Below are 17,538 nucleotides of genomic sequence, written 5' to 3'. Positions count from 1 at the left end.
AGTAGCTTTTTCAAGTGTCGGTAATTGGGACATCTGCATTATTTTTATTCTTCATTAATTTCACATCAAATTTATGCTTTCTACAAGTATTTATATATATATATATGCAACAGATGAACAAAAAATCATGCTTAATGTGTCGGTAATTGGGACCCTTACCCTACAGTGCACGTTACAGTGCATTCTTCTAGAGCACATTGAGCGTTACAAAATAATGTACATCCTCGTCCAAAAGTATTGGAACTATATTTATTTAGCATAAATTATAATATTAAAAATAAACAAACATGGAAAATAAAGAAGAAATAAAGAAGAAGTAAATTTAAGAATAAGTTAAAATAATTCAGGCAATTTCCTATCGAATTTTCTGCAAGCCTTCTGATACTTTTGTAGGGGGGTGTACGAAGCACCCGGACACCGAGCGACTGCGATCTCTTTAAAAATCGAACGAGAATCAACGTTCTTGGAGAAAAAGCGCTCGTTTACGATTTGGTCCAGCAATTAATAATTAGTTTATTGGGTTGTTGGCGGTGAAACGTGCTCGACGTGCGGAACGCTTTAATTGAAATTGGAGCAGAAGCGGCTCCGTGGTCAATATTCCATGAATATTTTGCACTTGCGAAAGAACTCCATGAATGCCACCTCCTCTGCCGGCATTATTAAATCGCCGGCGTCTACCGTAATGTATTGTGCGTTACGTATTGTCGGTGTATGAAAACAAGCGCGAACGGCGCCGCGCCGCGCCGGGATAAAGGGAACGCAACCATAATATGCTGACGATAATGAAAGTGTGTTGCCGGCAAGAACGGTCAAAAGTGCCCTAAATTCGGCTCGCCGCGATGTCGAAATACGATGAAGCTACAAATAACTTGTGCCAGCAGAAACCACCGCCTGCCGAAATATGGCTTTGCAATCGTTATTTGCAACGTTGTTTGTTAAATACGGGCCTTGAAACGCGACGCGGGCGACCTTTACCGCGATTCCGTGCCAATTCCCGTGATTCCGTATTTAATTGTTGAGAAAATATTATTAGCAACGTTATAAGCAATTATTATTATTTTTATTATTTAAATTGGTTTCTTTCATGAATTCGGACGTATTTTGAACGAAGACTTTGTGGAAATTGTGGAAGCTTTCATTGGACGGATGTTTTTTTAAACATTGTTTATACCGGCCTTTATTGGCAAATTTTTGACAATGGATTCGTTGATAAATTTTGTCAGTATCTGATTTATTATACTTGTTTCTTATTTTTGGAATTGTAACTCAATTGTGATTATAAATGTTAATTGAAAATTCGATATTATTTCACTTTATATATAAGTACGATTGTAATATTCAATCTTACTAACTTGGGCACACTTACAATGAAAATCATATAAAAGACTATGACTTTTCTTTTTGGCTTCTTTAATATTATAACTTTTAACAGCAACTTTCATTGTAAGTTAATTGTGATTTAATATCATTGATATTTCAATCAATTAATTTCAATCAGAACTTTGATTTCAATTATCGATATTTATTAAAAATTTGCGGTAACCTCAATGTTATTATTACTGTAATTTTCAAGTTACTTTGGGCACGATTTCAATAAAAATTGTGTAGGAACTGTATTTGAATGATCTTAATTCTTTTCCTTCATTTGATGTTGCAACTTTTAATAGCACATTTAATTGTATCTCTTATAATTTACTACCATTATCTTCAGAACAAAAATTGTAATTTAATTATGATTTACAATAAATACAAGTATCCAATACATTCGAATATACTGTAATTCGAATATACCGTGTCGAATATACTGAATATACTGTAATTATCAGACTGCAGACTTTTATGCATTTATGGCAAAAATGTGTCACACTGTTTTCGACTTATCAAAACTATTCCAAGAAACAATTTATTTTTACACAATGTAGATATTTCTTACAACCGTGTTGGAAAATTGATATTTTGCATAAAGATCCGCAGTTTAGTAATTACAATTATATGAAAACTCGATAAAAATTATAATAACTCCTTGACAAGATAATTTAAGAGGCTTGTCTTAAATAGAACACCCTGTATAACTAGCGTTGACATTTCCAAAATATCACCGTAAACATTAACATGTTCAACTTTCTGAACAAACCCTCCTCAGGCCGTCGTAAAGAAGCAAGCTAACAATAAGTAAATAAAACCGCAGCGTTCATTCGACAGAAAAGTGTACTTTGCAAGTGCAGGGACGTACTCCTTGGAAAAAAGATCACACTCCCCGACGTTTGAGCTTGACACACAATGTAAAATTACCTTGTTCAACTTTCACCTATTTACTACAGAAACAGCGCCTCTCTAGAAATACCATCGTTCCGACTATTGTACATACAATTTCATTCTCAGCCTCAGTCTAAGTCTCAGTCTAAGTCTCAGTCTCATTCTTAGCCCCATTCTCAGACTCACTCCCATTCACAGTCTTACACTCAGTCTTAATCTGAGTCCCATTCTCGGTTTCAGACCCATTCTCAGACCCATTCTCAGACCTATTCTCAATCCCATTCTCAGCCTCATTTTCAGCCCCATTCTCAGTCCCATTTTCAGTCTCATTCTCAGATTCATTCTTATTCTTATTCTCGCCCTCATCCTCATTTCCCGAAGCCAGTCCCCGCCCGTGCTGCTCTACGTCGGAATTCAGCACGCTCAGCACTATTGCGTTCCGGAAAAAAGTGCGTGAGCGGTGTCGTCACACCGAAAAATCGGTTTAAAAGCCAGCCAAATCGTCCAAGCATTCAGTTCGCTACGATTGTTCAACCGATTCTACATCGATGAATTCGTTAACAGCATGTCTGTGCGGTTTGTTGGTAGCTGCGATGGCAGTGCAAGCAATGCCAGCTGGCAAACTGGAGACCAAGATGGCCGAATCCTCGGCGATCAGTCCCAAGGATTTCCATTTGGAGGATGCGGGTGCTGAGAAGGACAGGCTGAAGAAGCAGGCGTCCTTCTGCGTGGAGATCCGTCCAGGTGCTCAAAATGGACAGCAGGTGTCTCAGGATGGGTCGCAGATGAAAATGCAGGGCCTGAGCGTGGTGCAACAATCGCAGGTGGCGCCAAAGATGCAGAGTTACAGCTTCCAGCAGGCCCCGCAGCCTGTGCAGTCTCTGGGAGTCTTCCAGGCTCCTCAGGTAGCAATTGCGTCGTGCTTTCTAATTTACCATGCTTCTCTCGACGCATAAATTCACTATGATCTGCATGTATCTTGATTTTGTGTTATTTCTTGAGAATCGTGAGAGATTTAAAGTTTTCGACAAAAGTTGTTCGTTTTTCGTAAGAGCTCTCATTTAGTAAATAATTCATCGATTGTTAATTTCGATCGATGAAAATGTACACGTAATTCTCCATTTTGTGTCATAAGTCTTTGTAATTATTTGTATAATTTAAAGGGAGAACTTATGCGTTCGAAGTTTTTTTTATCGCTTATGGTTACAGTAACACTTAATTTCTCGGTGATTCGAAGAATTTATTCGAAAAATTGATTCAAAGGATGTCTTCGAAACGTTATTCGAGAATTTATTCGAATCATTATTTGAATGTAACATAATTCGAATAAAACTTTACTCGAATCATTATTTGAAAGAAACTTTATTCGCGAATCATTATTTGAATAAAACTTTATTCAAATCATTATTTGAATTCGTTATTTGAATAAAGTTATATTTGAATAATTTATTCGAAAGATTAGTCGAATAAAATTTTATCCGTAAAATTTATTTTCAAACTGTACGAAAAAATATTCATAAAATTTATTCGAATTGTTCAAATGAAATTCTACTTGTATAATGTCCAACTCTGCTATTCCGCCATATCGTTGATTTCATCGCCACTGTGAATTCTGTTGGCGTAATACCGATCTCCAAACTTCAACGCTAATTGATAGTTCTTAAAAATTCGTACCGACGGAGCTTGTGTGTGTTATGAAATAGTTTTCCATCCTCAGGCATACGTGGTGCCCCAGCAGTCGTTCGTGGTTCCCCAGCAGGTGGTGCCCCAACAGGTGGTTCCCCAGCAGATGATGCACCAGCAGGTGGTCCCTTCGGTGCAGACTCTGCAGATCATCCAGCCATCTCAACCTTGCCCTCAGGAGTCGAAGGTGCAGATCGTAGAAAGGAGAGTCGAGGTCCCAGCACCGACTCCAGTCCCCGAAGTGGTCACTGTAAAGCCCCAGCCCCAGCCCGAGAGGATCGTGGAACCGCAGACTCAGGTGATCGAGACCATTAAGCTGGTCCCAGTGCCCCCAGTTTGCAAGGATAAACTGGTTGTCGTGCCCTCCAAGCCCATGGTGGTCGTTCCTGAGCCAACTATCGTCAAGGTGCCTCATTGCACTCATCAAAGCGAAGGGATGACCTGCAACTGCAATCAACAGGCGATAAGGGCTGCCGCCGTAGGACCTGTTGATCACATGCATCACATGCACATGAGGGCTCATACTCATCCCATGCACCTTGGCAAGATGATGACTGACTTTCGTTTCCTCAAGGACCCAAAAGCTTAGAGGTAGGTGAGGAAATGTGTTAAATGAGCATTATTTAGGGACTTCGGAGTGTTAACCAACGCGGGGGTGCTATTGAAATATGAATTCAGGCAATTTTATGAATCTAGGGAATTTCGGTTTCATGAATCGGTGGCTATCTTTCGGGGATTCACAGTAAAACAGGTTAGGGAAGTTTTTGTTTATTTGTTAACCTGGTTTTACGAGATTCACAATGTTGAATTCTGGGGGAAATTCTGTTTTATAATTGCATCAATGCAGAACAGAATTATTTGGAACTTAATTCAAATGGACGGGTTGACTTTTTTAGATCCAAGTTCAGGAAATGTGTGGTTATGTTTGTCAGTTTCCGGCACTCTGCATCGAGATTCCTTCAAGTTAGATGCTTGAGTAAATTGATAGTTCGTAGGGTTGAGAAGGAAAAATTTTCAATTCTGAGTCTAGCAGTTTGGGGAATTCTTGTTTTATGAATTGGTGGCTATCCACAGGGATTCGCAAAGTGGCAAACTAGAGAATTATTGGATTATAAATTCATAACAGTGCAGGTTACTTACGATATTAAATTCTAGGGGATTTTTTACTATGTAGAGCAGAATTGTTTGGACCCATATTCAAATGAAAAGTTGATTTCCTTTTTAGCTTCAGGTGTAAAAAATGTGAGGTTATGTTTAACAGTTTCAGACATTATAATATTGGGATTCCTTCGTGACAGAAGCTTAAGTAAATTAATGGTTTTTCAGCTTGAGATTTTTCAGTTTTTCAGTCCAGGAAATTTTGTGTTTCATAAATTGCTGGCTTGTCTCTGGATATTCAGTGTGTGGCAAGCTATAGATTTGATTTATAAATAGAATGTTTGGGGACAGAGTGGTGGTCTAGTGAAAATGTTATTTTTATAAGTCCATCTATACAGTAAATATCTATTTTAATCTTTATTCAAACGAAAAGTTGATTTTTTAGCTCTGAATCTAGTAAATGTGAGGTTACGTTGGGATACTTTTGCAGCACGACGTATTTCTTACACTACAAAATTAAAATTTCTTCTCTTCTTCTATAAGATGTTTAATTAAACGCATGATTCATGGGGCTCGGGCAAAATCAAAAAATATTAAACGACCTTTCACGAATCCGTGGCAGTTTAAGGCTAGGGAATTATTGGTTTATGTGCTGGCAACAGCGCCTAGGGGATTCAAAATGTGGACTTTTAGCAATTCATGTGAAACAAAATAATTCAAAACTTTATTTCATTAATCCTGAGTGATTTTTATTGAAGTTTCTGGGATTATTAAATAATAATTATTAAGGATATTAAATAGACGGGGACATTAAAAGAGGGAATTAAATTAACATTGCAAAAATTCGTTATCCGATGCGAGAATAATAATTCCAACAATGTGTAGATTTATTTCAGCGAGCCTGGTGAAACTGCGAAATTTAATTTCGGCACATTCTCTGTATCGCAGATGAGCAATACACGTTGGATTTTCTGATGACTCTACAGCGAACGCGATGACGATCGATCTGTAGGACTCTAAAAGTAGATTCCGATGTAATGCTTCTGTACGCTCTGCGAGATCAAATAAAATGAAAAATTTGATGATACAATCACGTTGTTCAGCCGGCTAATTAGCCAACAACTCCCTGTAATAAATTTCCTACGAGCTAATTTAATTCCCCATCGGAAGTTTCCTCACCAATATTTAAATCTTCGGTCCCTCTATTTATTTTAAATTACGCTTTTCGGTTCGGCGGCTTTTCACGTGAAATAATTACACGCCGTTTAATTTATCTCATTACGTTCATACTTGCTACAATTACGTCATTGATTAAACAACGAACAGCCGTACTTTTAATAATGACTCGAACATTTGATACGATTTTAACACACTTCCCGGCCATTAATTCTTTTCAGTTTCTATTCTCATCGTTGTTTAAATAATTTATTAAATGGAAGGTATCGCTATTACGAAATATTTAAACAATTTCGCAAAATTAAGCTAAAAAAAGGTAGTAGGCTCCTATATATTTTGTGACTTTTATATAAATTAATTTCGAGCGATGGATAAGCATATAATTTTATAAATTTGGCATACTTTGGGCAGACTTGGCATACTTTTACACTGTCCGACACGATTTTTGGGTTCCTATAGCCACTATGAAATTCTTGTAGAGCTTCACTCCCTGAACAAGAATCCGTAAACCGAATTACTCCATCACCCTCAGTTTTTTAAATAAACGAACTTTTGTAAAAACCCAAAATTTTCGACAAAAATGAGGTATTGCAAGAGAAAAGTAAAAACGTTAGAAAGTTCTAATTGGTGTTGAAAGATAGAGGAGTTACCAACTCCAAATACTCTGGTGTGATTTTTTGTGTGAAATATAACACAGTTTGGTGATTATTATCCACAGAAATATGTAAAAAAAAACAGAACATTGAAGTACTAAACAAAGTTCAAATATTATTTACGAAAAGTGGATGCCCCATTGGATCTCTCCATCGGTGTCGATTACGCGTAGTTTCGGCCCTGTCAGACAGAGAGAAGCGAGCAGCGAAGCTCATGGCGGCAAAACGTCGTGTACATGTTGCCGTCGAACATTTTCTCGATCTACTCGAAATGTATATCGTTCCGACGCTTTTACCGGGCCGTTTCTTCTTCAGAAATGTCTACAGAATCCGATCCTGGGTAGAGTTTTCGTGCCGAACAAAAAACTTTTCGTAAAAATACAAAAATATTGCGCAGAAACTGCTCACGTCGACACTTTTTTAAATTTTCACATTAATTTATTGTTATTTAGGACCAAAAACAATTAATAAATTGCATGCCATTATATTCGGGAAACTCTCCTCTATCTTTTAACAATAATTAGAACTTTCTAACGTTTTTACTTTTCATGCAATACCTCATTTTCGTCGAAAATTTTGGGTTCTTACAAAAGTTCGTTTATTTAAAAAACTGAGGGTGATGGAGCAATTCGGTTTTCGGATTCTTGTTCAGGGAGTGTCACAATCTTGTCAGACAGTGTAATTAGTGATATATAAATTGTGACAATTAATATCGTTTTTTAAAATCGTTTTACACTCTAAATTACATACACATAGCTTTACTATTAATATTATGGCATCGACATAAAAATATACGTCATTAAACGTGCAGCAACGCTTTTACGCTTTGAAAGATCTTCGAGAAACAGGTCTGTCAATTAAAAATATTGGAAAAAATTATGGCATTGGCATTAGAACAATTCAACGCATTCACATGATGCTACAAAAATGAATGCGCTTGGAAACAAAAATAAACGCGAACTTCAGCGAAGAAAAATAGTAAAGCTACATTATTACGATATACTAAATAAAAAATTATTATCATGGTTCGTACAAAGAGGGATACTAGGAGACCGTATAACCGATGCTCTTATATTAGACAAGGTGGCGGAATTAAGAGAAAATTTTCCGTCATATTCGGGATTTAAAGCGAGTCATGGGTGGTTAACAAGATTAAGAGACAACATGGCATACGCTTATCAAACATAGACAGGGAGAAAGCTAGTGTTGATCAGGATGCATCAAATGCTTTTATAATCGATTTTGAAAAGATGGTAGAGGAAGAAAATATAAGTTTGGAAAATGTTTACAATATGGACGAAGGTGGACTTGTATGGAAAGCACTTCCAACAAGAATACTGGCTAGAGAAGAACGTTCCCGGCGAGGTCGAACAGTGAACTGTTAGATCTACGGAGGTCGTAAGTCTCCGATTCAATCGTGTATGACACCGAGTCTGCGCGATTTCCTATGACTCTTTCGAGTGATACGGATGGTAAGTTGATAAAGAATGGTTTTAACATTGGCTGATATCAATAACACTATATTTTAACATAACATAACAATTTTTAACGCTAGGGTGACTAACTGTACTTGGCTTAGAATGAATTGAGTTGATGGTGAGACCATCGACGGAGTCTTAACCAAATTTTTTACGCGTTGATGTCTGGTTAGTATTTATCCGTTCGTTGTCTGTTTTGTTTTTTAAGAAGATTCGTTAGGGGCGTGAAGTTTTCAATGAGACACTCGGATTCAATGTTTTTTCAAGTTTTCCGGATCTAGAAAGAGAGGCAGTCGTTTTGATATATTTATATTATATATTTATATATTTATCACCTAATACAGTATCTGATCTGGAACCAATGGATCAAGGGATCATAGGAAAAACAAAAAGGTGACCGCCCCGAAGTAACAGTCACTTGCAGGTATGAATCGTACCTGCGAGTGAATCTCACGAAGAATCCGCGCGTCTCGAAGGTTGACCGTGGCGCAGGTAATAAGACTGGGGAAAAAGTGGGTAATTGGGTAATTGGTGTTGTGCAGAAGGTAAGGGGAATACGTGACGGTGAGAGAATTTTGGCGACCAGATGTAGGCAGCGTTGAAGGAAATATTACAGGCAGGAAATAACGGCTTTTCGGTATAATTAGATACTATTATTACGGTCGCTTATTTGTTTGTGGAAAGATGCTTGCAGTACAGATGGAGTCGTTTGATAATTTTCGGAATCTATTGTATGGTAGGGACGGTGTTGGGTCGAGCGTTCGAGCCGCGTATGCTTTATTACTATCGATAGCTTCTATATACTTTTAACGCGGAACAACAAGTCTTAATGGACATGAGGCGAAAAAAGATAGAATTACAATTGGCTTATGTGCAAATGCGTTAGGCACACATAAGATTATGCCTATTGTAATTTATAAATATAAAAACCTAAGAGCTTTGAAACATGTACTTTCATTACCTTACAGGCAGGAAATAACGGCTTTTCGGATAATTAGATACTATTGTTAATTTTACTATTGGTAATTTTCGGAATCTATTGTATGCTTATGTCCCGACGGTGTTGGGTCGATCGGTCGAGTCGCGTATGCTTTATTAATATAGATAGCTTCTGTAATACTTTTAACGCGGAACAATTGTAGTTTCTAAGTTGATGATTTTTTCGAGCCGTCTTCTTTCCGGCAATAAAGTCATTTCTGCATTTTCGAGTAATGCACGCCTCATCGGCAGCATTTTTTATAATAGGGTCATTAGCACGCACCGCTTCGGTCGCCCGTCCAGGCTTTCTTGCTACCTGCGGCACTGCGTGCTACGTCACTTTTACATCCCCTTTCATCGCGTCACTGATCAATCAATTTCTATTCTTCGTTTCTTGTGTCATTGTGTCATTCAACAAAAAGTCTTAGTGGACATGGGGCGAAGAAAGATAGAATTACAATTGGCGTATGTGCAAATGCGTTAGGCACACATAGCATTATGCCTATTGTAATTTATAAATATAAAAAGCTAAGAGCTTTGAAACATGTACTTTCATTACCTGTAATTTTTAAATCGCAGTCAAATGCACGGATGGGTAGAACGTTATTTTCAGATTGATTTGAAAACCATTTCAAACCATCAGTAAAACAATATCAGGAGGAAAAACAAATATCGGAGAAAGTAAAATGATGTTAAATGATTGCGAAGCCTACAAAATTTCGCTACAAGAAGAGGAAGATTTTAAAATTATATATTTACCATCTAATACAGCATTTGTCCTGGAACCAATGGATCAAGGGATCATAGGAAAAATAAAAAGAATTTTCCGGCACAAGCTTTTGCGACTTGTTTTAACATATGATCAAGGAATAAATGAATTTTATGACGATTACACATTAAAAACCTGTATTGACATTTTATCGGATTCGTGGTTCAAAGTTACAACAAAGAACATAAAAAATGCATGGAATAAACTGCTACATAATAATAATCCTGCTGGCCCTTCAATTCAATCACACATGGGAGAGTTTGAACCTGATTGGCCAGAGATAATGAGTGCAATTACAGGAGAGCAATGCACCCTGATACATGCCACACAATTTTTATTAGACTGTGAGGAGGAAGAAAGAAGGAACGAAAACGAAAAAACAGAACTGCAAAATGAACCAAACAACCACAATAAATTACATGCGGCCCTTAAGTTATTGACATCTTACAGTAAAAGAGAACCACCTTACATACAACACCTTATGGAGGCATTAAAATTATATCTTTTGAGCAAGGATAAATTAAATAAGTAAGTACATACGTATTCATATACAATGGTAAAAATTTGCAGCCAATTTGAATATGAATTATTTACAAATTAATGTTTTTTTTTTACATTATTTGTTATTAGAAAATAGAGGAAAAACACCACCTTGTTATAACGACGTATTTTATTTATTACGTAATTTACTAAAATAAAATGAATTACAGATTAAGTATCGAGTAAATAAATGTTGTTCAGTCTCATTGCAAGGCTGGAAATCTGTTTCGGTTTCCTTCCGTATTCAGGAAGAAGATCCGAAAGAACGAAATTATTTTATTGTGAAAAGGTGAAAGTTTTAGTATTTTAGGTGTACCCGGTGACTACGCGACGCATCCCGATTGCCATAGCCAGGGTGGTACCAGCGATCGCGAACTCTCTGACCACCCTTCGTACCTGCGAAAACTGTGACAGCAGCGCACCAATTTGCATCTGATCGATTGTACCAAACCATCGGAAAATAGCATTTAAAGCGACAAATTTGAATTTTTTGGGAGAATCAAATAAACATCATTGCCTAAACTTTTCACCATCGCACACCACGTGCATCTTGGCAGCGCATTACGCGCAACGTCTATCGTCTTTGATTCTATTGGCAACAGAAATATCTGTCCAAACTATATCACGTTTGGTCTCATTTGAATCAGAAATCCATCAGCAATATGTTAAAAAAAAATAAGTATTAAAATGTTAAAATTAAAAAAAATCTATGTCATTGTATTATGAGCTGTCTTCCGGGAATTCGAGTCAAAGGAGCCGGGGCGCGTGCCGCAGCACACGTGTTCACCGACTCGCATAGCGAGAAAATCGATAAATTACAGGGTCGCGCAATATCTCGGTGTCAGAAGTGGCATACTTAAGTCGCGCCAGGAAGAGAGACACTACTATACATGTATATACGGTCTAAGGACGTAACGCCCACGCAACACAATCTCTCAATAAGAGCGCGGTCCCTAGATCGAGATGTTCGATCTCAATCCATAAAACCGCGGTGTCACCAGTCTGGCTCATAACGCGTCACGGCTGTCTGGCCTCGGAAAGCGACGGAGAGGCTCTTCGGAATCGTGCAGATAGCACCGTAGGACCGCTGTCAGCCGGCAAAGACCGAGCACCCGGCGATCTATCATCCGCGATCCTCTCCCGGGAACGATTGTTAAAGAGTTTCGAATGACGGCCGGCCATTTGCGATCGATGGCCCATCCACGCGCGAGCGCGATATCGGTTTTTCCACCTAGAATTAGTATCTGGCTACGTTCAACCCCCCGTTTGACTCGGCAGCCGTTCCTCCCCCCCTCTCCATAAGAGACGAGAAGAATCCCGGGGGTTATAGGAAGAGGATTCTCGAGGTTCTAATCTCCTGATGGTCGGTCAGCTTAGCTTTTTACGGGGGCCGTATGAAAAATCTATCAGGGTTAAAGCGTCGCTGAATCATTGATCGCTTATGCACACCGGCGCGGCTTTATCGGATGGATTCTCCTGTGAGGAACCGTTTCCGAGCGGCGCGCCGATTTGAAAAATTCAGCCGCGTACCGGGCACTAATAGAGGACTTTTTGCAAGTTGACGAGCCATCCGAACCGGGTGCGCCCGTTAATTATTTTATGACGCGACGTCCACGGGATTCGCGGCGATGCTGGGGGAGGACTTAGGCTGTCTTCCCACTTGGAACCGTTTTATAGCCAATTTCAATCGACCGATTTCAATGAAATTTTCAGCGTGTACAGGGTGTTCCACGTAACCTTTGCCACGATTTTTTCCAACATCTCCGGCGGTCTAACAAATAAACGTTTCGAACAAATGTTACTCGGTTTTTAGCCGGCTACGGATTGCGATATAAAAAGCTTCGGAAAGAAATATTTTACGTAAAGAAATCAAGGTCACTTTCATTTTTTTTTAAGTTGCACAAGACGAATTCGATGACCTGTTATACCACGACCTTCGGATGACCTTGACGTAACACAGTTTTCAATGACAACATATCACTTCGTTGATCGCATTTTTTGTGCGTCAAGGTTGTCCGTAGGACATGATGTAACATATCGTTGGATTCGTCTTGGCACAAGCTACAATGATATGAAGTAAAAGATATAAGATGCAATTTAAGAAAATGAAGGTGACCTTAATTTTTTGGAATAAAACACTTATTTCTGAAACTTTTTATACCGCATTATTCCGACTATTTTTTATTCAAATTAACATTAGATTTACGGAACCCGTTAAAATGGCGTGTCACCAATTTTTTAATTTACGATTACGGCAAATGTTACAATAACACTTGTTGAGAATCAGAATAAACGTCTTATTGTTACTTTTATAAACTCATTTAAAACAGCTGTTTTTTGTCTAAAAATCTAGTATTAAATAAATATTCCAAAATGTATAATCTTATCTACAAACATCAATTCATCGAACAGTAGTATAAATATTCAACAATAACATTTTTAATCGTCGTAAAATCGATGATAATATTATACCCTCTGAAAAGCGTTCCGTAATAGGTACAGTAAATTCTCCTTAATTGATGCTCAGCTTAGAAACAAAAATGGACAATTTGGGAAGAAGAGATACAATTATTCGAGCTTTGCGGCTCGTTTTTATAGTTAACGATCGTCACCAGCTATAAAAGCGAGCCGCAAGGACACGAAAGCATTCTTTTTGGAAGAAAATTGCTGCTATATTTTTAGACATAATCATTTCAAATTTATATTTATTTATATGTAAAATAAAATTTGTATTCTAAAGATTTCTATGGAATTTTCAATGAAATAATCATCAATTATTAATGAATTGAAAATGAAATAAAAATTGAGACCATCTTCAACGAAAAATTTTAATTCTGACCAACGATGCCCTAAAATATTGGTAGCGGTACGGTAAATTTTGTTGGCGCCTCGGAGTCGCCATTCGAGTGCAAAGGGTTAGTTTTTATAATCAATCGTACGTCAGCGGTGTCTGGCATTCTTCGAGCGACATTTAAAAATGTTTATTGCTCCATGATATAGTAAAAAAATATACGGTTACGATCGCGAGAGTCTACAGAATCGTTCTACGAAAAATTCGTGCGAAAAATTCGTCACAAGTTACACCAGGAAAAATTCTCAAACGCGATAATTTGTCTGCTGAGAAAGAAACTCATCTCCCACCAATTCGAGTTTCAAACTGAAATCTTCGAAGAACCGACAACGAGATCGAGAAAAGATCGTCTCGCGACGTGTAAATGAAATCGGAATCTACGAGATAAAATTCATCGTCGGTTATCATCACGGCCGGAAGCGTGACCGCGGCCTAATAAGTGTCCTCGAGCGGGTGGTTTCGCTCACCTCTTGGAGCTCTGCGCGCCCATCGCGGCGATCACGGCCGATTGGCGGGAAATTCGAACGGGGTTCCAGCGCGTCCGTGGTGCGGCAACAGCAATCAACCGAATAATTTAAGGGTCCATCGAGATAACGGTAGGTTACGACGCGGGTCGCGTCTGTATTTCCGGCATCGATGCGAACCTATTCGCTTAACGACGAGATTTCCCACGATGCGCAGCACGCACGCGTGCACAAATCGAGAGGACCGTTCGATACAGTCTTTTGTCCCACTGTCGCTGTTAAAATAACGTGATTCCGCGAAAGACACCGGGACAGGAGCGTAGTAGAAACACTGATACCGAACCGGCCGCGGCCGGCCGATCGTCACCGATTTTACGATTTCCCGCTAGCTCCCATGGACCCCCGTGGACCCCCATGAAACCAATATGGCCGCCGGGAAATAATGGGACTGTAGCCGAGATACGGGCGGCTCTCGCGATACCCTGTACGCGTTTTATGCGAAATCAACTTTAAATTCGTCGCGCCCTGCCAGCCGAGAATCATTCTCCCCGACGTGAAACAATTCGCTCGATTCCATTCGAAACGAGATTAGTTTTTTGGTTGATGCGCGCATCGGGACGAACATGAATTCTTCTGGAAATTTGGCGGTACGTCATGCGGCCAGAATATGCCGTGAAATATGATCGCCACGTATCTTTCTTTTGGTAAATTCTAACGTTTTCGTAGAATTTTTAGTCCGTTCTTTTCTATTTACCAGGTTTTATTCGTCGATTGTTATTTATGTATTTAACGTTGTTTTTATGTTGTATGGTTTTTAGTACGGTTATTTGATGCAGCAATGGCTCGAATGATTCTCAAAGCTAATTTAATAAATAATAATCGTGTTAAAGGACGTGAGGGATATGTTTGTCAGAGAAATATGAAGAATATTATCAATAAGATACTCACCCATTTAGTTGTAAAATCCACTTTATGCACGGAAATGTGTGGGGGATAGTGCATTGACCACATTTACGTACTTTGTTAATCTTCACTGTACACCACATGTTTAAAAATTTCATACGTTACAGACAAGGTGTCATGCACACTAGAAAATTAAAACGGCCGTCACGGTTAAATTACTTACTATTTCGGGTCCGAAAAATTAGTAAATATTCTTCAGACGTTCTAAAGTAAAGGTGAACAGCGTTTTTCTTAAAAATATCACTGTAAAAAAAAATCCGGAAAGTTCTCGCTTCGTGATTTGTTCAATACTTCGAACGCGGCTCGAGTCCGTCCCGACCATCTGTCAAAGCCTCTTTCTGCGGGCTCTCGAACTTCGCGCCGTCACCTCCCATTGGTCAGTGATTTCCGTTAATAAATCGTAAACAAAGACGCAGATTGCATTTTCGCAAAGGAAAAAGTTACTTCAAATGACCTCAGCTACCCCTCATTTTCGGCTGTTAGAATAATTTGTGGAACACCCTGTATATTTAAATCATTTATATATTTTTTATTGAACATTTATTAGTTAAATATCTCGAAGTTCGAAAAATCGGCAAAATTAGCCCAAAAGTGATCAAAAGTAGCTCCCTCAGATAAGAAAGTTAAACAACGAAAGTTTTTTACTTCGTTTTGTCATTCCAAGTATGTAATAGCAAAATTGTAACATTATCTATTATACAGGTCCCTCTATGATCTAAAAAAAAATTCAAATCGTCTACTCTAATTTTAAAAAAGTTAAAATAGCACCTTGAAAAGTGTTCGAATATCAGTGGGAGTCACTGTATACATATAGCTGATGGCAGGCCTCGGCGACCAAGGGTTGTATTCGCGAGGCATTTTCATGCCCGGCATCTTTTTCGCCGGCATTGTTCGTCCTTGACGAATACGAGGTTCTCTGTTCTTCAGCAAGGACGAAATGAACAGTCCTCCGAAGCATTGGCGGATTAATGCGTACTGGTGCCCGAGGCGCGATACAAAATTGAGATCCCCAATACGCTATGACACGCTATGACAAATAGAGCGATTATTAAAAAAAGTTTTATTTGAAAATAAAAACTTTATTTATGGCATTGAGAAATTAATTTCAATAACAGCTTTTCGGGACTTTTGCTAGTGCACAGTCGAATGCATGTGTAGATTTCAGCTAGCGACTTGCGTTCATTTGTCGCATATGCATTGCATTTATATCATTTTACTACATGAAATAATATCACGTCGTTCGTTTCAACAGACAGCTGTTATATTATGTACAAAAAAAACAAAATACTACTAATTTATCAATATGTAATTTAATCAAAATAATACATGTTTGCTGGCTTTAAATGGACTTACATCATTTTCATAATTAGTCAATTGTAATAATCATTTAATTTCAGTTATGAAATTTTAAATATCATTTGAAATATATTTTCTATTAATCCATATAATTTTGTTTATTAATAATAACAATAAATAAAATAGGAGTCTCGTTTCTTATTTTGAACGTCAAATATATTTATATATTGTTAAACTTAAAATAAGATATTGTTATTATTTATTTACCGTAAATAACCAGACCCTGTTTACTCCCGGTAGGTTCTGCTTTCCCTTGCAAATCATAATTTTCATCAAGGCTCGGTGCGAGCCTGTTTACAATGGTTCCTTCAATTGACTCATTTGCACTGGCTCGGCCTAATCCGCCGCTTCTCTTTTTTTTTTTAATTTAACCGAACGAGCCAATCCTTGCAAAATCCGTATGACACGACCGGTCATCGCAGGTACATGTGCTTACCTGATAGCCGGCAGCGGTGGCTAATGGTTTTCCACGGGAGACGTTTTTATACCTGGCGCATCTTTTCCGGTAGTATCCTTTTGTCATTGTTCGTCCTTGCTGATTAGGACGTTCTGTCCTTTAGCAAAGACAGTATAAATAGCATAGACACTATAAATAACCTGCATTATCGTGCATTTATTATAAAAGTTAATAGCTACAATTTAAAATAGTACGACAATTAATGGGATTATAAAATATAAAATATAATTGAATATTTTAATGTACTTTAAATACGCCTTAATTTGTTGAAATTATTAAAAATATATATATATATATATATATATATATATATATATATATATATATATATATACATGAAAAGTCCATAAGCGGTTCTTATTACTTACAATAGATGCAACAAATTTTTATTTTGTATAAAGTAAGTTTCCTTTCTTTACGAATTTATTTATAGGTTCCTGTGTCTTTCTAAATTTCTAGTATGCTTCTGAAAAAATTTATTTACGTCCTTCAAATGACGTCGAAGATGACAGAACTTTCATATAACGTTCAATAGTTGCGTTTTCTTATTTCAATAAAATTGGATTTACAACACAAATGAGACACCGTGCAATACTTCACGATAGCAGCAAGAAGGACTGTAGCTTAATAAGCCCCATTAATAATACGGCCACAGGGAATGGTGCAATGCGTATTTGGATTCATTCGGAGTCCGAAAAAGCTGCTGAAGTAAATGGTGTAGGAATGAATAATTTCTTCGAGAAACATATGGCACGTCTTTCCATCTTCACGTCGGCGACTTGCGAATGCTAATTAAGCGGATAAGAGTTTTTCCTC

At 37.9% G+C, this 17,538-nt stretch overlaps 1 protein-coding gene across 1 annotated transcript; it reads left to right on the top strand.

The window, feature by feature from the left end:
* The first annotated feature begins 2,834 nt into the window (after positions 1 to 2,834).
* LOC117224060 (uncharacterized) lies at positions 2,835 to 6,127 on the top strand. Its single transcript, XM_076528389.1, has 3 exons — positions 2,835 to 3,161; positions 3,974 to 4,530; positions 5,986 to 6,127. Exons 1-2 carry the CDS (start codon positions 2,850 to 2,852, stop codon positions 4,526 to 4,528), a joined length of 867 nt encoding a protein of 288 aa, XP_076384504.1. The 5' UTR covers positions 2,835 to 2,849; the 3' UTR covers positions 4,529 to 4,530; positions 5,986 to 6,127.
* Positions 6,128 to 17,538: the final 11,411 nt, after the last annotated feature.

Source organism: Megalopta genalis, unplaced genomic scaffold, assembly GCF_051020955.1.
Source record: "Megalopta genalis isolate 19385.01 unplaced genomic scaffold, iyMegGena1_principal scaffold0498, whole genome shotgun sequence".
NCBI classification, from domain to species: Eukaryota; Metazoa; Arthropoda; class Insecta; order Hymenoptera; family Halictidae; genus Megalopta; species Megalopta genalis.
Note: the sequence above shows the minus strand (reverse complement) of the source record. Positions and strands in the feature narration are given on the sequence as shown.

Bases quoted from the DNA above. Each gene is read 5' to 3' on its own strand.
- LOC117224060 (XM_076528389.1), top strand. From the start codon at position 2,850: ATGGCAGTGCAAGCAATGCCAGCTGGCAAACTGGAGACCAAGATGGCC. The intron at 3,162-3,973 runs GTAGCAATTGCG...TTCCATCCTCAG, and splicing joins GAGTCTTCCAGGCTCCTCAG to GCATACGTGGTGCCCCAGCA.